We start from the raw sequence: 23,360 nt of genomic DNA on the forward strand, positions 1-23,360 counted from the left end.
AAGGCTCATACGCATGCGCAATAATTATTAGTCGGCGACCTTTGAACTCTGCGATCGGGAGTATGGAACTGCATGGCAGTACTAGATGGCAATACTGAAATAATGCACAAATGGATTTATATTTTATAAACAAATATTCAAATGTACGCCTAGATACAGACATGCTACTTATATATACACGCATTGTGTGTTTGATCGAAATTACGCAGAGGTACAATTAAGCGGCGGTGTGACAATTCTGAAGTCAAAGTTTACCGTTGTAAAGTAGTTGTTACTGACGTTGAAATCTTTTGACTAAACAGAGCATAAACTCTCAGGTGGTCAATTCCCCATGTGTGTTACTTAATTTTCCGTAGTTTATCACAGTAAAGCTGTACAAGCAGTAAATATATCCATGAAGTGTTTATGAGTAATTCTGAACATAAGTAAATAGACTTAAACATACCAGCACATTAAGTCCAGATAACCTCATCAGTTAGGTACGTAGTAAAGTTGCAGTGTTCAGAATACGACATGGCTGGCAGATAGTAATATAACATTGAAATGTATGATAATGCTTTGTGACATTGCCATGGAAATGTAAGATCGATCTTTCACAAATAAAGAACTAAGATTTGGGTATGAACTTTGAGACGAATATGACGTCAGGAATTAGGGTATAAGCAAACTTATTCCCCTGTGAAATAACGTTTCATATTTTGTTGTACACAATATACACAAATAATACTTTCCAATTGTCAGTGACGTCGTCTTGACGCAATGAAATTTTTTTATCATGACTTTTGTTAGACGCCAACAACTAACCTGATGCTATCTGATTTGGAAACCTTCAACGTCTTCTGATGGTTCATCAATACTTATCTTTATAGTAAATGCAATATTGAGCTAATAACTTGTCCATCTTACCAATATTATAAAATGGGCTCTGACAAAAAAACAACAACAAACGATTCGTGCGGGGTTTTTTCAGTTGCGTGATCAATAATCAATACACTATGACATAATATTCATCAATTATGTGCTATCACTTAACATAATATTGGGAATAGTTAAAAAAAAGAGTTCGATATTATGGTGATTATTATCTCGACTAAAGTTAACAGTAAACGCGCCATTCTTGGACATACCTGACGTGCTATGTCATTCGTTGTTACTTGGCACGATTAAGTCAATATCTTTCATAGGTTACAGACAGGACTTTGTTTACCGAATAAAATGTCCCGTGAGGATTCCAGGTTAGAATACGGACAGACGTGTTTATTCAGTATTTCGGCCTTGTGGCCCAGAGTACAACTGAATGAACAAAGTCCAGTTGTAGTCACGTAACTGACAGGCTATTTGCTAAATTAACAACTCTTAGAAATCTTATAGAATATGTGTTTGATAAAGATGGCTACTGACTTAATAATACTTACACCAATGGGTTAAGTAAAGTGTGCATTATTTGTTTATTTACGTATGCATTTTTAAATGTGATAAATATTTATTTCTTTGGTTAGCAAAGGCATCGCAGATAAACAGAACATTGGACTTGTCTTCAATAGACCCAGATTCACAATATGTACAAATAATATGTGCATAGCCTATATCTTTGTTCTTCCTAATATCTTGTATTTTAAAACAATGTAAAGAGATTCTAAACTGACACATTGAATAGGCAACCCTTGCTTCTTGTAAGAGGCGACTGACGGGTCAGGCTTGGGAACTTGCTTGGCTGTGTGTGTCATCGTGCCCCAACGGCGTGAATCGTGGCTCACAATAATCACCGGTTGGTCCGGCCCAGGCTCGATTATTAACAGGCCGCGTTCATATATAGTATTATTGACATATTGCTACGTGAGGCGTTAAACAACAAACAAAAACAAACAGATGTGTGTCATCAAGTGAAAGATTATTTGTTTTCATTAGCCCAGGAAATGACTACTTTCGGGTTGTCAGTGGAGGAAGGGTAACCATGTTGGTAAGATACGTATCACGAAATGCATCGCACTATTCGACAAAGTCGATGTTACGTTCAATCTTTATGATCTATACACTATGATAATGTCTCGGTGGGTATACGCACATTTCACTCTCAGATAAGTACTTCAGACATAAGCAGTAGTGACACACACGCGCGCGCGTGTGTGTATGGTGTGTGTTTGTGTGTGGTGTGTGTGTGTGTGTGGTGTGGTGTGATGTGATGTGTGTGGTGTGTGTGTGTGGTGGTGTGTGTGTGTGTGTGTGTTACGCTTATGAAACTGTCCTAATGAAAGGTATAGCACGGTTTTATAGTTGATTTAGCAGCTTTATAATGGATGATTATACGAGAGTGTATTCATCGCTGTTTCACTAAGACGGTATTGGGAACATGTCTGTGATGTTACAGGCTTTAGCTACCCTACTTCTGTTCCGACACAACCATAAAGTTAACCAAATGTCAAACGATACGTTGAGGTGGTTGACTTGTGGACGACGGAGTTGTCACTAAGTGTTCACACATATTCAACAAGAGAGTTATTGTATTCATTTACAGGATATAAAGTGTCCATATAACATTAGTTCGTGTTGAAAGTCGGTGGTTTCATTGCTGGGCCCGCTCCAATAAGCTTTCGTCCTGCAGCCGCTGTCTGTATATGTATATATACACGCTGGGGCGTGAAATAATGGAGGGCGTGGCCCGACGCTCGCTCTGAGGAATGCAGAACTCCGAGTGTGTCGAGATACCTGCTAATTACAGTCTTTCAGCTCTGATTCACTAGTATAATGTTTCATCTCATAAAACAATTTTGACAGATGAATACGTCGTCAGCTGTCATTATGTGGACTGAAGTTGGACAATCCACATTGGTATTTCATACCTGGGATTTGGGGGTAACTTGATGTGATTCTGCTCCAGTCAATGACTTCTTCGTGTCGGGGTATTTGGTAACTCCCTATGCATTGCAAACATCGCTCCAGTCACAAACAAACAACTTAAAATGATGGACTAAATTTGTGGTTTCAAGCCCACATGTCTCCGTTTACATGGATTACAAAGTCATGTTTTGAAACGCCATGGCAGTCATAATTGTAGACATTATCGCGATCATGACTCCATGACCGTTTGAAGTTTTAGATAAAACCAGTTATATAACGATAATTAATAAATCAAAACTGAAATATGCTTGGCGTATGATATTAGAATTTTTTATACTTATTATAGAGGGAGTATTATAAAATGTAATAAACTCCTCCGTGCATGGTGATGAACCCTTGCCCACAGACACTGTCGTTTAATCCCATAACTCGTGAAGATCCAGGTGAGAATTAATCTTCAGCACCCCATGCTTATTGTCGGAAGAGGCGACAAACGGGATCGTGTGGTCAGGCTCGCTGACCAGGTTGATGCATGTCATTGTATCCCAGTTGCGTAGACCGATGCTCAAGATGTCAATGGACGACCACCATGTCGTTTTTTTTTTTTTACAACCATTAATCGCAAAGAAAAATGAAGAGCGAAGCATGGTTTATTTCACGATAAAACAGTGCTCTATCATGACGTCATTTCTGGAGATTCGAACATGCGCTCGCAACCTGTGGACGTCGAATATTGGACTCAGGGGGAAGTGCCTAGTGAGTTGATCCCCAAAGATGTTGCTGAGCAACACAGATAAACGCGATGGCCGAACGATCGCATACAAAAGCGGGAGATATACACAATCGTTATTAGGTGTTGGTGGGGCGGAGAGGTCGGAGTGGCTGTTGTTGGAGATATACACAATCGTTATTGGGTGTTGGTGGGGCGGAGAGGTCAGAGTGGCTGTTGGGGGTGATATACACAATCGTTATTGGATGTTGGTGGGTCGGAGAGGTCGGAGTGGTTGTTGGTGATATACACAATCGTTATTGGGTGTTGGTGGTGCGGAGAGGTCAGAGTGGTTGTTGGTGGTGCAGAGAGGTCGGAGTGGTTGTTGTTGGTGATATACACAATCGTTATTGGGTGTTGGTGGGGCGGAGAGGTCGGAGTGGTTGTTGGTGGTGCGGAGAGGTCGGAGTGGTTGTTGGTGGTGATATACACAATCGTTATTGGGTGTTGGTGGGGCGGAGAGGTCGGAGTGGTTGTTGTTGGTGATATACACAATCGTTATTGGGTGTTGGTGGGGCGGAGAGGTCGGAGTGGTTGTTGGGGGTGATATACACAATCGTTATTGGGTGTTGTTTGGGCGGAGAGGTGGGAGTGGTTGTTGGGGGTGATATACACAATCGTTATTGGGTGTTGGTGGGTCGGAGAGGTCGGAGTGGTTGTTGGTGGTGCGGAGAGGTCAGAGTGGTTGTTGTTTGTGATATACACAATCGTTATTGGGTGTTGGTGGGTCGGAGAGGTCGGAGTGGTTGTTGGTGGTGCGGAGAGGTCAGAGTGGTTGTTGTTGGTGATATACACAATCGTTATTGGGTGTTGGTGGGTCGGGGAGGTCAGAGTGGTTGTTGGGGGTGATATACACAATCGTTATTGGGTGTTGGTGGGGCGGAGAGGTCGGAGTGGTTGTTGGTGGTGATATACACAATCGTTATTGGGTGTTGGTGGGTCGGGGAGGTCGGAGTGGTTGTTGGTGGTGCGGAGAGGTCGGAGTGGTTGTTGGTGGTGATATACACAATCGTTATTGGGTGTTGGTGGGTCGGGGAGGTCGGAGTGGTTGTTGGTGGTGCGGAGAGGTCGGAGTGGTTGTTGGTGGTGATATACACAATCGTTATTGGGTGTTGGTGGGGCGGGGAGGTCGGAGTGGTTGTTGGTGGTGCGGAGAGGTCGGAGTGGTTGTTGGTGGTGATATACACAATCGTTATTGGGTGTTGGTGGTGCGGAGAGGTCGGAGTGGTTGTTGGGGGTGATAAACACAATCGTTATTGGGTGTTGGTGGGTCGGGGAGGTCGGAGTGGTTGTTGGTGGTGCGGAGAGGTCAGAGTGGTTGTTAAGGGTGATATACACAATCGTTATTGGGTGTTGGTGGGTCGGAGAGGTCGGAGTGGTTGTTGGTGGTGCGGAGAGGTCAGAGTGGTTGTTAAGGGTGATATACACAATCGTTATTGGGTGTTGGTGGGGCGGAGAGGTCGGAGTGGTTGTTGGTGGTGATATACACAATCGTTATTGGGTGTTGGTGGGTCGGGGAGGTCGGAGTGGTTGTTGGTGGTGCGGAGAGGTCGGAGTGGTTGTTGGTGGTGATATACACAATCGTTATTGGGTGTTGGTGGTGCGGAGAGGTCGGAGTGGTTGTTGGGGGTGATAAACACAATCGTTATTGGGTGTTGGTGGGTCGGGGAGGTCGGAGTGGTTGTTGGTGGTGCGGAGAGGTCAGAGTGGTTGTTGGCGGTGATATACACAATCGTTATTGGGTGTTGGTGGGTCGGAGAGGTCGGAGTGGTTGTTGGTGGTGCGGAGAGGTCAGAGTGGTTGTTAAGGGTGATATACACAATCGTTATTGGGTGTTGGTGGGGCGGAGAGGTCGGAGTGGTTGTTGGTGGTGATATACACAATCGTTATTGGGTGTTGGTGGGGCGGAGAGGTCGGAGTGGTTGTTGGTGGTGATATACACAATCGTTATTGGGTGTTGGTGGGGCGGAGAGGTCGGAGTGGTTGTTGGGGGTGATATACACAATCGTTATTGGGTGTTGGTGGGGCGGAGAGGTCGGAGTGGTTGTTGGGGGTGATATACACAATCGTTATTGGGTGTTGGTGGGGCGGAGAGGTCGGAGTGGTTGTTGGGGGTGCGGAGAGGTCGGAGTGGTTGTTGGTGGTGATATACACAATCGTTATTGGGTGTTGGTTGGGCGGAGAGGTCGGAATGGTTGTTGGGGGTGATATATACAATCGTTATTGGGTGTTAATGGGGCGGAGAGGTCGGAGTGGTTGTTGGGGGTGATATACACAATCGTTATTGGGTGTTTGTGGGGCGGAGAGGTCGGAGTGGTTGTTGGTGGTACGGGGAGGTCGGAGTGGTTGTTGGTGGTGCGGAGAGGTCGGAGTGGTTGTTGGTGGTACGGGGAAGTCGGAGTGGTTGTTGGTGGTGCGGAGAGGTCGGAGTGGTTGTTGGTGGTGCGGAGAGGTCAGAGTGGTTGTTGGTGGTGCGGAGAGGTCAGAGTGGTTGTTGGTGGTGCGGAGAGGTCGGAGTGGTTGTTGGTGGTGCGGAGAGGTCGGAGTGGTTGTTGGTGGTACGGGGAGGTTGGAGTGGTTGTTAGTGAACGATGAGGTCGGCGTAAGTGGCTGGGTGGTTGCTTGAAACACAATTGTTTTCTCTTAAAGGAAGGTCCAAACAAGTTATTTGACACCGTACCATCTACACACGACATCCACAAAGTCCAGTGAACGATTAATCACAGCACCATAAACCAGCTCCCATCCACATTACGCCCACAGAATATCACATGGTCGTGCCTTAAGTACATTAGTCATATTTCACGAACATGAAAGCTATTCAGATATTAACTGTACGACGCGTTGGGTACATCTTCCTCCTCCGGTATGTGGACGTGATAATACCATAAATCACACAATGTCAGCTACGTATTTCCATGATTTATTCTTCCCCGGGGAATATTGATGTGTGAAGTAGATGGATAATCAGGATCAGGTGCGATCGAAGATTACACTAAACATATTGAATAATCTTACACGTGTAATGACATCTAATGACGGTGTCGGCCCGGGAGCGCCACATTTGAAATTTATAGTGAGGGCTCAGACACGGTTCATTGACGCGGGATTTGGCGCTCCAGATATCAGGCAAATAAAGTGCTTTATCAATAAACACATCCGCATCGTGCGGAGACTCACTGCCAATTAGCTGTGAACTGATACTCTCGCGATCTGTTTAAAATTAATCGTATTTTTGTTTTATGCATTTAACGTATTTGTACTATTTCTGAATAACTCGTTTATACCATAAAGCGTATTCCTACTAATGTATTTCTACATATGTTTTTTAAAATTTGAAGTTTACACGATATACGGCTTTTCAATTGGACGGGGGTCAGTCACCTGACCGCGAAATTGACGTTCATTAGTGTACAAACGACACAATTTGACGTTCATACGAGACCGTGTTCTTGAAATGATCACTTCCACATTCCTGGGGAAACCCCTGGGAATTCCCTAGCACGAATACATACAGAAGCGTTCTTTCTGATCATTTAGACCCTTGAATATTGAGCTCAGCGTTTAAGTATACATTGAGAAACGTCAGAGTTTGACTGCACGATCGTTAACGATTATGCTCGCTACGACCGATCCTAGTGAACAAAACGAAGAAATGCATACACAAACTGGCAGTGACTGTCTACAGCAATCTATGAGTTTACCTTAGTGTCTATTTGACACATCTTTAATTACCTTTCAATGATCGGCCAATTGATCAATGATGACTAAAACATGGAACCATTAGCAACTCCCGAATTTTGACGTCTTGTACTTGATATAAATGTATTACGACGCACAGTCATTGAGACTGACTAACTGAGGTAGTTCTTAACAGACCTTTCTCATCATTTGAATAATGTGTTGCCTAAGATGTTTCTGAAGAGCAAGTTGTGCAGCCATACGTTCATGCCACCTCTCTTTTTGAGGAACTATTTTACTCCGCGATATAGCTGGTTGTTGTATGGCTGTCCGTGTAAACATGAAGTCACACGTAATAAATAACATTGCGTTTTAGATCTTGGCCAACATCCTTTGAGGTAAGAAATTGTGATATAAAATTATAAGAATTGTCGCAAGCTCCTACGTTCAAACGGTTCGGCCCTCGAGCTCACTCTATGAGGGTTTATACTCCAATGAACTCACACAAAATGAAAGTCAATTCTTAAATGCCTCGTTTTTTATCACAAAACAGTATGCATTTACTGTTCACCGCATTCACGGCTAAATCCTCGATTTTGCACTCGCGGTACCAACAGCAACATCCCCCATAATCAGTCTGCCTCCAAAACCCTAGAGAATAACTTAAAAAAGGAGTCTAACTCAAGTCTAGAATGATTGGGCAAGTCTATATTGCCTCAGCTCTAGGTTGAAATCAAGCAGTTGTTCTGGACTCCATTTGAGTTATTTATTTCATATTTTTTAGATATATATTTTGAAATAAGGTAATTTATTTCTTGGACTAAATGTCAGTCTTCCCTTGAATTATGTGTTCGACTTTCCCGGGACTATCTGATAATAAAAATAATAATATAATATTCATTTGTGACATAATGTAAATTCCGACCCTCCACACCCGACGGACACTACACGACCCATACCATAACACTTTTAAAGACCCTTCCCGACTCCCGAGTTTTTTTTAACCTTTTTAATAAGACAACCTTTTTGGCGAACCCCATCTAAAAACATTTTTCATTTCGTCGCTATACTGACATTACTAAAATATTAAAAATGACTTAATTTATAATATTTCACAAAAAATAGAACAAAGACGTGGGAGGAAGGTAATCACGAATAATTGTTGAATATAAACAGTACCCATGTATATATCATTGGAATTTCCAAAACAATACGAGCAAGTGCTTTGTGCAAAGCTGCCGACCAGAAATTTTGGTTTTCTTGTGTACATTCCCTTAAGAGTTACCTCCCTTGGCGGAAGCAGCAGTCTGTTGATGTGCAGGACGGACGACAGCCAGTTGGTTATGTCATCACTTGGATCATGGCATCACTAATTAGAAAGTCAACCCGAGTACTTACTTCGGCAAGCAGGTATTAATGCAAATGACTTGGTGTGTATAAGCTATTCTTCTTGACCAAAATACTTCAAAGTATTCCCGATGCTCATCCTTCGTTACTGACATTGCCAAGAAGTAACAATCCTGTTATTAACTGGTTATTAGAGGCTTTAGTATCCAACTTGGAGCTTGTCGAATTTGTCATAAGCAAAAATATTTAACTTAACGTAGCCCATGCCCTTCTGAGATATTTTTTCTTCTGATTATTTTTCATTAGAAATGGCGAATGGCCAATTTAGAGATTGACCATTGGCAGAACATGGCCTACCTTTAGAATACAGTACCACAAATTTTTCAAACACGTGACAATACCCTATGACGTAATATGTTGTGAAAATAGTTTTTCATGTTTTAGGATATTTCCTCAATGAACATTTCATGACTTATGTTCATGTAAATGTGTAGACTCATCCAAAAGGAAACCTATGAAAAACACATGAACACGATGAATGGACTATATAAGATGCGATGATGTGACTGAGGTACTCAGGTGGCTGCAAGGAACCGTGGTTAGGAGAGTGATTAGCTTCATATGATCAACTTATTTATGTTGTAATCTAGGCTTTGACAAGACTGAAGCCAGTTTACTCTGTGCAGCACTTGCATTGTCAGCTTCACTGTGCGGAGCTGTATTGTTTTGGTTTGAGAACTGAATCGGGCATGTGACGTCACTCTGGGAAACTCTTTCATGCATGATTTAAAAACACACAGAACCGGGTCCTCACTGTCCCTTGAAACAAAATGTGCACTTATTATGTTTACACATAAAACTGAATGAAGAATAACAAAGTAGGCCTATAATGATATATGGATATTGAGCATGTATGAATATTGAATCATCATGAGCAAAACCTGACTAAATAGGTATATGATTATATACAAAGTTGCATGTATCTCATTGCAAAACATTGCACAAGGGAGTTAACTGACAGTAAAAGTCCACTTTTCACCCTAGCTGAACAAGGTTGGAATTTCATGGCTCGATCATAGCTACACCAGTGGCTATTATGAGTATTGTCCCTTCTATGCCCCTCTTATTGACCAATAAGATTCCACCTCTCATATCACTTGCATTTGTTTCAAACAGGGGACATGGATGGCCCAGTTGTCTAAGGCGCCACGATTTGCTGTGCTGAGTTGTGTCCCTTGGGCACGCCAGAAACCTATGATTGAGGGTTCCAATCCAGGTTCGCCCTGATTATGTTTCTAGGTTTGTCAGCACCATACCTGTGCTCAAAGTGGTAAACGTCTGAGACCTGCATCACTTCGGTATTTCCTGCCACATTAAGCTGACACGCTGCGATATAACTGGAATACTGTTATAAGCGGTGTAAAACCCAACTAACTAACTCACTCACTCACTCACTCAATCACTCACTGTTTCAAACAGCGGTACCCAGGCAAGACAATTTGATTGATAATAAAAGATCTATATTGTAGTAAAATGGGTCTTACCTCAAAACAAAAAACTTGAGCACCTTGATTAAAAACGTGAAAATATCTGTCCACTCCCAGTAAACCAGACATGTTTTTCAAATCCTGCAGAAAAAATATGATTTCGGAATTCCAGGCTAGTTTGGCAAGGGTAGAAACTTCCTTGCCTCAGGAAGGTGAGAGGTGAAGCAAGTAAAAATGTTTGGTTGCTTCAGGTATGTTTGATATTTGAAAATATAATTTAGACAAATGAAACTGTGAGGAACTCTATGCCATTTTTGGACATTCAAAAAAACGTTTTTCAGGATTGAAGTAATAGAAAACAATGTAGGGTGCCTTGTTGGTATATATGAAGGTAGATAAATCAACAATGACATTGTGTTGGCACAACAGTAATACCAGTTACAGCTGTTATGAAGAGAGGGATCATAGGGGAGTAAGGGATCTTATTAGGCTAAATAAGATATTTTTCCCCACAGAATAGTGAGCTGGTCTGTTCGACGTCAACAGAATTTCCAACAGAATCCACGGACCCTGTCAGGATCCAAACTACAAACAGCCACTGATGGAGAGATTCTGAAACTCAGTGACAACTGTGTTAAGGTATTGAACTGTTACAGCAACACACCTATCTCAGTACAACACAGACACAGCTATCTCAGTACAACACAGACACAGCTATCTCAGTACAACACAGATACAGCTATCTCAGTACAACACAAATACAGCTATCTCAGTACAACACAGACACATCTATCTGAGTACAACACAGACACAGCTATCTGAGTACAACACAAATACAGCTATCTCAGTACAAGACACATACATCTATCTGAGTACAACACAGATACATCTATCTCAGTACAACACAGATACAGCTATCTCAGTACAACACAGACACAGGTATCTCAGTACAACACAGATACAGCTATCTCAGTGCAACACAGATACAGCTATCTCAGTGCAACACAGATACAGCTATCTCAGTACAACACAGACACATCTATCTCAGTGCAACACAGATACAGCTATCTCAGTACAACACACATACATCTTTCTGAGTACAACAGAGATACATCTATCTCAGTACAACACAGACACATCTATCTCAGTACAACACAGACACATCTATCCCAGTGCAACACAGATACATCTATCTCAGTACAACACAGATACAGCTATCTCAGTACAACACAAATACAGCTTTCTCAGTACAACACACATACATCTATCTGAATACAACACAGACACATCTATCCCAGTACAACACAGATACAGCTACCTCAGTACAACACACATACATCTTTCTGAGTACAACACATATACAGCTATCTCAGTACAACACAGAAACAGCTATCTCAGTACAACATAGACACATCTATCTCAGTGCAACACAGATACAGCTATCTCAGTACAACACAGACACATCTATCTCAGTGCAACACAGATACAGCTATCTCAGTACAACACACATACATCTTTCTGAGTACAACAGAGATACATCTATCTCAGTACAACATAGACACATCTATCTCAGTACAACACAGACACATCTATCCCAGTGCAACACAGATACATCTATCTCAGTACAACACAGACACATCTATCTCAGTACAACACAGACACATCTATCTCAGTACAACACAGACACATCTATCTCAGTACAACACAGACACATCTATCTCAGTACAACATAGACACATCTATCTCAGTACAACATAGACACATCTATCTCAGTACAACATAGACACATCTATCTCAGTACAACACAGACACATCTATCTCAGTACAACATAGACACATCTATCTCAGTACAACACAGACACATCTATCTCAGTACAACATAGACACATCTATCTCAGTACAACACAGACACATCTATCTCAGTACAACATAGACACATCTATCTCAGTACAACATAGACACATCTATCTCAGTACAAGACACATACATCTATCTGAGTACAACACAGATACATCTATCTCAGTACAACACAGATACAGCTATCTCAGTACAACACAGACACAGGTATCTCAGTACAACACAGATACAGCTATCTCAGTGCAACACAGATACAGCTATCTCAGTGCAACACAGATACAGCTATCTCAGTACAACACAGACACATCTATCTCAGTGCAACACAGATACAGCTATCTCAGTACAACACACATACATCTTTCTGAGTACAACACAGACACATCTATCTCAGTACAACACAGACACATCTATCCCAGTGCAACACAGATACATCTATCTCAGTACAACACAGATACAGCTATCTCAGTACAACACAAATACAGCTTTCTCAGTACAACACACATACATCTATCTGAATACAACACAGACACATCTATCCCAGTACAACACAGATACAGCTACCTCAGTACAACACACATACATCTTTCTGAGTACAACACATATACAGCTATCTCAGTACAACACAGAAACAGCTATCTCAGTACAACATAGACACATCTATCTCAGTGCAACACAGATACAGCTATCTCAGTACAACACAGACACATCTATCTCAGTGCAACACAGATACAGCTATCTCAGTACAACACACATACATCTTTCTGAGTACAACAGAGATACATCTATCTCAGTACAACATAGACACATCTATCTCAGTACAACACAGACACATCTATCCCAGTGCAACACAGATACATCTATCTCAGTACAACACAGACACATCTATCTCAGTACAACACAGACACATCTATCTCAGTACAACACAGACACATCTATCTCAGTACAACACAGACACATCTATCTCAGTACAACATAGACACATCTATCTCAGTACAACATAGACACATCTATCTCAGTACAACATAGACACATCTATCTCAGTACAACACAGACACATCTATCTCAGTACAACATAGACACATCTATCTCAGTACAACATAGACACATCTATCTCAGTGCAACACAGATACATCTATCTCAGTACAACACAGATACATCTATCTCAGTACAACATAGACACATCTATCTCAGTACAACATAGACACATCTATCTCAGTACAACATAGATACATCTATCTCAGTACAACATAGACACATCTATCTTAGTACAACACAGACACATCTATCCCAGTGCAACACAGATACATCTATCTCAGTACAACACAGATACAGCTATCTCAGTACAACACAAATACAGCTTTCTCAGTACAACACACATACATCTATCTGAATACAACACAGACACATCTATCCCAGTACAACACAGATACAGCTACCTCAGTACAACACACATACAGCTATCTCAGTGCAACACAGATACATCTTTCTGAGTACAACACAGATACAGCTATCTCAGTGCAACACAGATACAGCTATCTCAGTACAACACAGATACAGCTTTATCAGTACAACACACATACATCTATCTGAATACAAAACAGATACATCTATCTCAGTACAACACAGACACAGCTATCTCAGTACAACACAGACACATCTATCTCAGTACAACACAGACACATCTATCTCAGTGCAACACAGATACAGCTATCTCAGTACAACACAGATACAGCTATCTCAGTACAACACGAATACATCTTTCTCAGTACAATACAGATACATCTATCTCAGTACAACACAGACACATCTATCTCAGTACAACACAGACACATCTATCTCAGTGCAACACAGATACAGCTATCTCAGTACAACACAGACACAGGTATCTCAGTACAACACACATACATTTTTCTGAGTACAACACAGATACATCTATCTCAGTAAAACACAGACACATCTATCTCAGTACAACACAGACACAGCTATCTCAGTACAACACAGACACATCTATCTCAGTGCAACACAGATACAGCTATCTCAGTACAACACACATACATCTTTCTGAGTACAACATAGACAAAGCTATCTCAGTACAACACAGACACATCTATCTCAGTACAACACAGACACATCTATCTCAGTACAACACAGACACAGCTATCTCAGTACAACACAGACACAGCTATCTCAGTACAACACATACACATCTATCTCAGTACAACACAGACACATATATCGCAGTGCAACACAGATACAGCTATCTCAGTAAAACACATACACATCTATCTCAGTACAACACAGATAAATCTTTCTCAGTGCAACACAAATACAACTATCTCAGTACAACACAGATATAGCTTTCTCAGTACAACACAGCCACAGCTATCTCAGTACAACACAGATACAGCTATCTCAGCACAACACAGATACAGCTATCTCAGTGCAACACAGATACATCTATCTCAGTACAACACAGATACAACTATCTCAGTACATCACAGATACAGCTATCTCAGTACAACACAGATACATCTATCTCAGTACAACACAGATACAGCTATCTCAGTACAACACAGATACAGCTATCTCAGTACAACACAGACACGGCTATCTCAGTACAACACAGATACAGCTATCTCAGTATAATACAGATACAGCTATCTCAGTACAACACAGATACAGCTATCTCAGTACAACACAGACACGGCTATCTCAGTACAACACAGATACAGCTATCTCAGTACAACACAGATACAAATATCTCAGTACAGCACAGATACAGCTATCTCAGTACAACACAGACACATCTATCTCAGTACAACACAGATACAGCTATCTTAGTACAACACAGATACAACTATCTCAGTACAACACAGACACAGCTATCTCAGTACAACACAGGTACAGCTTTCTCAGTACAACACAGACACGTCTATCTCAGTACAACATAGACACAGCTATCTCAGTACATCACAGATACAGCTTTCTCAGTACAACACAGACACAGCTATCTCAGTACAACACAGATACAGCTATCTCAGTACAACACAGACACAGCTATCTCAGTACAACACAAAAACATCTATCTCAGTACATCACAGATACATCTATCTCAGTACAACACAGACACATCTATCTCAGTACAACACAGATACAACTATCTCAGTACAACACAGATACATCTATCTCAGTACAACACAGACACAGGTATCTCAGTACAACACAGACACAAGTATCTCAGTACAACACAGACACAAGTATCTCAGTACAACACAGACACAGGTATCTCAGTACAACACAGACACAGCTATCTCAGTACAACACAGTTATCTCAGTACAACACAGACACAGCTATCTCCGTACAACACAGACACAGGTATCTCTTTACAACACAGACACAGCTATCTCAGTACAACACAGGTACAGTTATCTCAGTACAACACATACACACATATCTCATTACAACACAGACACAGCTATCTCAGTACAACACAGATACAGTTATCTCAGTACAACACAGACACAGCTATCTCAGTACAACACAGACACATCTATCTCAGTACAACACAGACACAGGTATCTCAGTACAACACAGATAAAGTCATCTCAGAACAACACAGACATTGCTATCTCAGTACAACAGAAATACAGATATCTCAGTTCAACACAGATACAGATATCTCAGTATAACGCACACACAACCTTCTCAGGGAACAATTCTGTCTTAGGGTTGAGAAAGTTGGTTTTATATTTTCAGAAGTGTTGGTATGTGACATGTTTTGGTTAAATCCCGAAAAAGATTTAGTTATACCACCTCTTATATAATCCTATTCAATCATTACTGTTGTCAGGAGACAATACCCATACTCTCTCTCTCTCTCTCTCTCTCTCTCTCTCTCTCTCTCTCTCTCTCTCTCTCTCTCTCTGAATATGATATTAGTCTTGACGTGTCATCGGTTGTGAATTTCTTTGTGCAGCAACTGAAGAAGCTGAGTGAGAGCGAGGTGACGTGTTTGCGGGTGATTGTGGAGGGAGGAGGCTGCTCTGGCTTCCAGTACAAGTTCCAGCTGGACTCCAACATGGTTGAAGGGGAGGACAGGTGAGGAAGACTCTGACACTCATGTGTTGTAGCATGGTGAGGAAGACTCTGACACTCATGTGTTGTAGCGTGGTGAGGAAGACTCTGACACTCATGTGTTGTAGCGTGGTGAGGAAGACTCTGACACTCATGTGTTGTAGCATGGTGAGGAAGACTCTGACACTCATGTGTTGTAGCGTGGTGAGGAAGACTCTGACACTCATGTGTTGTAGCATGGTGAGGAAGACTCTGACACTCATGTGTTGTAGCGTGGTGAGGAAGACTCTGACACTCATGTGTTGTAGCATGGTGAGGAAGACTCTGACACTCATGTGTTGTAGCATGGTGAGGAAGACTCTGACACTCATGTGTTGTAGCGTGGTGAGGAAGACTCTGACACTCATGTGTTGTAGCGTGGTGAGGAGGACACCCTGACACTCATGTGTTGTAGCATGGTGAGGAAGACTCTGACACTCATGTGTTGTAGCGTGGTGAGGAAGACTCTGACACTCATGTGTTGTAGCATGGTGAGGAAGACTCTGACACTCATGTGTTGTAGCGTGGGGAGGAAGACTCTGACACTCATGTGTTGTAGCATGGTGAGGAAGACTCTGACACTCATGTGTTGTAGCATGGTGAGGAAGACTCTGACGCTCATGTGTTGTAGCGTGGTGAGGAAGACTCTGACACTCATGTGTTGTAGCGTGGTGAGGAAGACTCTGACACTCATGTGTTGTAGCGTGGTGAGGCAGACTCTGACACTCATGTGTTGTAGCATGGTGAGGAGGACTCCCTGACACTCATGTGTTGTAGCGTGGTGAGGAGGACACCCTGACACTCATGTGTTGTAGCATGGTGAGGAGGACTCCCTGACACTCATGTGTTGTAGCGTGGTGAGGAAGACTCTGACACTCATGTGTTGTAGCGTGGTGAGGAAGACTCTGACACTCATGTGTTGTAGCGTGGTGAGGAGGACTCCCTGACACTCATGTGTTGTAGCATGGTGAGGAAGACTCTGACACTCATGTGTTGTAGCGTGGTGAGGCAGACTCTGACACTCATGTGTTGTAGCGTGGTGAGGAAGACTCTGACACTCATGTGTTGTAGCGTGGTGAGGAGGACACCCTGACACTCATGTGTTGTAGCGTGTAAGGAGGACACCCTGACGCTCATGTGTTGTAGCATGGTGAGGAGGACTCCCTGACACTCATGTGTTGTAGCGTGGTGAGGAGGACACCCTGACACTCATGTGTTGTAGCGTGGTGAGGAGGACACCCTGACACTCATGTGTTGTAGCGTGGTGAGGAGGACACTCTGACACTCATGTGTTGTAGCGTGGTGAGGAGGACTCCCTGACACTCATGTGTTGTAGCATGGTGAGGAAGACTCTGACACTCATGTGTTGTAGCGTGGTGAGGAGGACACCCTGACACTCATGTGTTGTAGCGTGGTGAGGAGGACTCCCTGACACTCATGTGTTGTAGCATGTTTAGGAGGACTCCCTGACACTCATGTGTTGTAGCGTGGTGAGGAGGACTCCCTGACACTCATGTATTGTAGCATGGTGAGGAGGACTTCCTGACACTCATGTGTTGTAGCGTGGTGAGGAGGACACCCTGACACTCATGTGTTGTAGCATGGTGAGGACTCCTCCCTGACACTCATGTGTTGTAGCGTGGTGAGGAGGACACCCTGACACTCATGTGTTGTAGCGTGGTGAGGAGGACACCCTGACACTCATGTGTTGTAGCGTGGTGAGGAGGACTACCTGACACTCATGTGTTGTAGCATGGTGAGGAGGACTTCCTGACACTCATGTGTTGTAGCGTGGTGAGGAGGACTCCCTTTACACTCATGTGTTGTAGCGTGGTGAGGAGGACACCCTGACACTCATGTGTTGTAGCGTGGTGAGGAGGACTACCTGACACTCATGTGTTGTAGCATGGTGAGGAGGACTTCCTGACACTCATGTGTTGTAGCGTGGTGAGGAGGACTCCCTTTACACTCATGTGTTGTAGCATGGTGAGGACTCCTCCCTGACACTCATGTGTTGTAGGGTGGTGAGGAGGACACCCTGACACTCATGTGTTGTAGCGTGGTGAGGAGGACACCCTGACACTCATGTGTTGTAGCGTGGTGAGGACTCCCTGACACTCATGTGTTGTAGCATGGTGAGGAAGACTCTGACACTCATGTGTTGTAGCGTGGTGAGGAGGACACCCTGACACTCATGTGTTGTAGCGTGGTGAGGAGGACTCCCTGACTTTCATGTGTTGTATCATGGTGAGGAGGACTCCCTGACACTCATGTGTTGTAGCGTGGTGAGGAGGACTCCCTGACACTCATGTGTTGTAGCGTGGTGAGGACTCCCTGACACTCATGTGTTGTAGCGTGGTTAGGATTCCTCCCTGACACTCATGTGTTGTAGCATGGTGAGGAGGACTCCCTGACACTCATGTGTTGTAGCGTGGTGAGGAAGACTCTGACACTCATGTGTTATAGCATGGTGAGGAGGACTCCCTGACACTCATGTGTTGTAGCGTGGTGAGGAGGACACCCTGACACTCATGTGTTGTAGCATGGTGAGGACTCCTCCCTGACACTCATGTGTTGTAGCATGGTGAGGAGGACTCCCTGACACTCATGTGTTGTAGCGTGGTGAGGAGGACACCCTGACACTCATGTTTTGTAGCATGGTGAGGAGGACACCCTGACACTCATGTGTTGTAGCATGGTGAGGACTCCTCCCTGACACTCATGTGTTGTAGCGTGGTGAGGAGGACTCCCTGACACTCATGTGTTGTAGCATGGTGAGGAGGACACCCTGACACTCATGTTTTGTAGCATGGTGAGGAGGACACCCTGACACTCATGTGTTGTAGCGTAGTGAGGAGGACACCCTGACACTCATGTGTTGTAGCGTGGTGAGGAGGACTCCCTGACACTCATGTGTTGTAGCGTGGTGAGGAGGACACCCTGACACTCATGTGTTGTAGCGTAGTGAGGAGGACACCCTGACACTCATGTGTTGTAGCGTGGTGAGGAGGACTCCCTGACACTCATGTGTTGAAGCATGGTTAGGACACCTCCCTGACACTCATGTGTTGTAGCATGGTGAGGAGGACACCCTGACACTCATGTGTTGTAGGGTGGTGAGGAGGACACCCTGACACTCATGTGTTGTAGGGTGGTGAGGAGGACTCCCTGACACTCATGTGTTGGAGCATGGTGAGGAAGACACCCTGACACTCATGTGTTGTAGGGTGGTGAGGAGGAGTCCCTGACACTCATGTGTTGTAGCATGGTTAGGAGGACTCCCTGACACTCATGTGTTGTAGCGTGGTTAGGACTCCTCCCTGACACTCATGTGTTGTAGCATGGTGAGGAGGACTCCCTGACACTCATGTGTTGAAGCATGGTTAGGACACCTCCCTGACACTCATGTGTTGTAGCATGGTGAGGAGGACACCCTGACACTCATGTGTTGTAGGGTGGTGAGGAGGACACCCTGACACTCATGTGTTGTAGGGTGGTGAGGAGGACTCCCTGACACTCATGTGTTGGAGCATGGTGAGGAAGACACCCTGACACTCATGTGTTGTAGGGTGGTGAGGAGGACTCCCTGACACTCATGTGTTGTAGCATGGTGAGGAGGACTCCCTGACACTCATGTAATGTAGCGTGGTTAGGACTCCTCCCTGACACTCATGTGTTGTAGCATGGTGAGGACTCCTCCCTGACACTCATGTGTTGTAGCGTGGTGAGGAGGACACCCTGACACTCATGTGTTGTAGCATGGTGAGGAGGACTCCGTGACACTCATGTGTTGTAGCGTGGTGAGGAGGACACCCTGACGCTCATGTGTCGTAGCATGGTGAGGAGGACACCCTGACACTCATGTGTTGTAGCGTGGTGAGGAGGACACCCTGACACTCATGTGTTGTAGCGTGGTGAGGAGGACACCCTGACACTTATGTTTTGTAGCATGGTGAGGAGGACACCCTGACACTCATGTGTTGTACCATGGTGAGGACTCCTCCCTGACACTCATGTGTTATAGCATGGTGAGGACTCCTCCCTGACACTCATGTGTTGTAGCATGGTGAGGAGGACTCCCTGACACTCATGTGTTGTAGCATGGTGAGGAGGACTCCCTGACACTCATGTGTTGTAGCGTGGTTAGGACTCCTCCCTGACACTCATGTGTTGTAGCATGGTGAGGACTCCTCCCTGACACTCATGTGTTGTAGCGTGGTGAGGAGGACACCCTGACACTCATGTGTTGTAGCATGGTGAGGAGGACTCCCTGACACTCATGTGTTGTAGCGTGGTGAGGAGGACACCCTGACGCTCATGTGTCGTAGCATGGTGAGGAGGACACCCTGACACTCACGTGTTGTAGCGTGGTGAGGAGGACACCCTGACACTCATGTGTTGTAGCATGGTGAGGAGGACTCCCTGACACTCATGTGTTGTAGCGTGGTGAGGAGGACACCCTGACACTTATGTTTTGTAGCATGGTGAGGAGGACACCCTGACACTCATGTGTTGTACCATGGTGAGGACTCCTCCCTGACACTCATGTGTTATAGCATGGTGAGGACTCCTCCCTGACACTCATGTGTTGTAGCGTGGTGAGGAGGACACCCTGACACTCATGTGTTGTAGCATGGTGAGGAGGACTCCCTGACACTCATGTGTTGTAGCGTGGTGAGGAGGACACCCTTACACTCATGTGTTGTAGCATGGTGAGGAGGACACCCTGACACTCATGTGTTGTAGCGTGGTGAGGAGGACACCCTTACACTCATGTGTTGTAGCATGGTGAGGAGGACACCCTGACACTCATGTGTTGTAGCATGGTGAGGAGGACTCCCTGACACTCATGTGTTGTAGCATGGTGAGGAGGACACCCTGACACTCATGTGTTGTAGCATGGTTAGGAGGACTCCCTGACACTCATGTGTTGTAGCGTGGTTAGGACTCCTCCCTGACACTCATGTGTTGTAGCATGGTGAGGAGGACTCCCTGACACTCATGTGTTGTAGCGTGGTGAGGACTCCCTGACACTCATGCGTTGTAGCGTGGTGAGGAGGACACCCTGACACTCATGTGTTGTAGCGTGGTGAGGAGGACTCCCTGACACTCATGTGTTGTAGCATGGTGAGGAGGACTGCTGTGGCTCATATGTTGTAGCATGGCTAAGGAAGCTTGAAGATAGCTGTGCCCATTTAAATGTTAGTCATGTCTATTTAATTTTCTATCAGTATTTTAAGATACTTGTATTGTCATAAGCACATATGTCACATATAAATAATTACACACATTCTTTTATTCCAGCAACTGTTAGGTTATGGAACACTATTCCTGCAGCAGGTAGAAATTGTATACTACATCCCAATTCAAGACATACATACAAAAAGAGCAAGTTATTGCACCTTCATATTTTTCCTATGTTGTCAGAAAGTTGAATATTTATCATACTCGATTAAGATACACGAAAAGCCAGTTAAATTATTATTTATACAGAATAGAGATAAAATGTGATCCAATATGTCAATGTGGTAATCCATGTGAAAATGCATTTCATTATTTGTTAGAGTGTCCATTATATGTCCACCAAAGAAAATCTATGTTAATAATAATTTGGGACATTTTAGAGAACACTGTGAACAAAATTGTTAAATTAGATTTAAGTTTGATGTTAAATAGAAATGAATGTTTGTCCATTATCGAAAACCAACATATCTTTAAGGCAGCGAAATGTTTATAAGTCATACAAAGAGATTTGGGTAACACTTAAATGTAAATATACTAGTCTCTCTTTTGTACATTTCATTTGTTAGCTATACACTCATCTTCTTTTCTATTTTCCTTGTATATGATTTACTGTACAAGTTTTTGTAAATACCATGGAGAGGGAGTTCTAAGTTGGATAACTTGTTCCCAATCCATTTCAATCTGAATAAAATATGTTTAAACTTATATAAATAATTTGAATCCCTCCAATAAGATTGTATGAGAAGATATACCTGTGTCATCTCCGTGTCATCTTTCTCAATTCACAGTCAATAATTACTCATTTGCTGTATGATGTTTGACAGTTGTGAATGTTGCAGGGTGTTTGAGCGAGATGGCGTGCGGGTGGTTGTGGATGAAGATTCAATAGAGTACCTGACTGGATCCACTGTGGACTACCAAGAAGAACTCATCCGATCAGCGTTCAGGATAATCAACAATCCTAAGGCTGAGCAGGGCTGCTCATGTGGGGCTTCCTTTGCCCTCAAGTTGTGAACTGATGCCATGTGGAACAGAGACAGACTGAGACAACAGCAGAGATATAGTTTGGATATAGTTTTCATCCTGCTTGCTACAGGACTTGTGAAAGCACATGTTAAGCAAAATATGGCTGATTCCAGTGGAGCAGTGAATACTGTATTATGCCAGAATTTAGAAATATTAATAAATAAATAAATTGCAAGTGATTTCATGGCATTGGATTGACTAACCAAGCAATTTTTCATGTGTTTGTTCCCATAAACTGATTTATTGGGCCTTGCCCACTAATGGACTTGGTTTTTGATTGGTTGATAATAGAGTGGGTTGGGCTTGTGTTGTATTATCGTGCTGAATGATGTCGATGATTGTAGTGTATATTTTTGTGTGTTTTAATGATTAAAAAAGCAGCCTATGAAGTAATTATGGTTGACATATTTATTTTTATGGAATGACTTCAATATGGAGTGATAAATGTAATAAGCAGTGAGCACACTTTTCATAAATGTACTTCACAGATTTACAGTGTGCACTCCGGTATTTATGTTTATACCTACTTTTGTAAGTCAATTCTTAGATATTGCAGAAAGAAGTGAACAGATCACCACTTTTTTCCAAGGATTTTGTAGGATTTCTCTCAATTATTGTTTATGCTGGAAATTATTTCTGTTAAGGATGAAATGTGTTGGTCAGTTGAGTGAGTGAGTTCTGGTTTTATGCAGCTTTTAGCAATATTCCAGCAATCTCACAACAATATTGGTCAGTTGAAGAACATGACAATACCATATATTTGCATGTGTGCATATATCTCCACAGCCAGTGTCCATTCTAGAGTGTAGCATGTCAACAACCAATCTCCACAGCCAGTGTCCATTCTAGAGTGTGGCATGTCGGCAACCAATCTACACAGCCAGCGTCCATTCTAGAGTATGGTATGTCAACAACCAATCTCCACAGCCAGTGTCCATTCTAAAGTGTAGCATGTCAGCAACCAATCTACACAGCCCGTGTCCATTCTAGAATGTGG

The 23,360-nt window shown here is 43.4% G+C and overlaps 1 protein-coding gene across 1 annotated transcript; it reads left to right on the top strand.

The window, feature by feature from the left end:
- The first annotated feature begins 8,574 nt into the window (after window positions 1–8,574).
- On the top strand, window positions 8,575–22,756 carry LOC124124688 (iron-sulfur cluster assembly 2 homolog, mitochondrial-like). Its single transcript, XM_046487913.1, has 4 exons — window positions 8,575–8,698; window positions 10,638–10,761; window positions 15,957–16,078; window positions 22,177–22,756. Exons 1-4 carry the CDS (start codon window positions 8,649–8,651, stop codon window positions 22,349–22,351), a joined length of 471 nt encoding a protein of 156 aa, XP_046343869.1. The 5' UTR covers window positions 8,575–8,648; the 3' UTR covers window positions 22,352–22,756.
- Window positions 22,757–23,360: the final 604 nt, after the last annotated feature.

Source organism: Haliotis rufescens, unplaced genomic scaffold (genome assembly GCF_023055435.1).
Source record: "Haliotis rufescens isolate VD_foot unplaced genomic scaffold, xgHalRufe1.0.p SCAF_3, whole genome shotgun sequence".
NCBI lineage: Eukaryota > Metazoa > Mollusca > Gastropoda > Lepetellida > Haliotidae > Haliotis > Haliotis rufescens.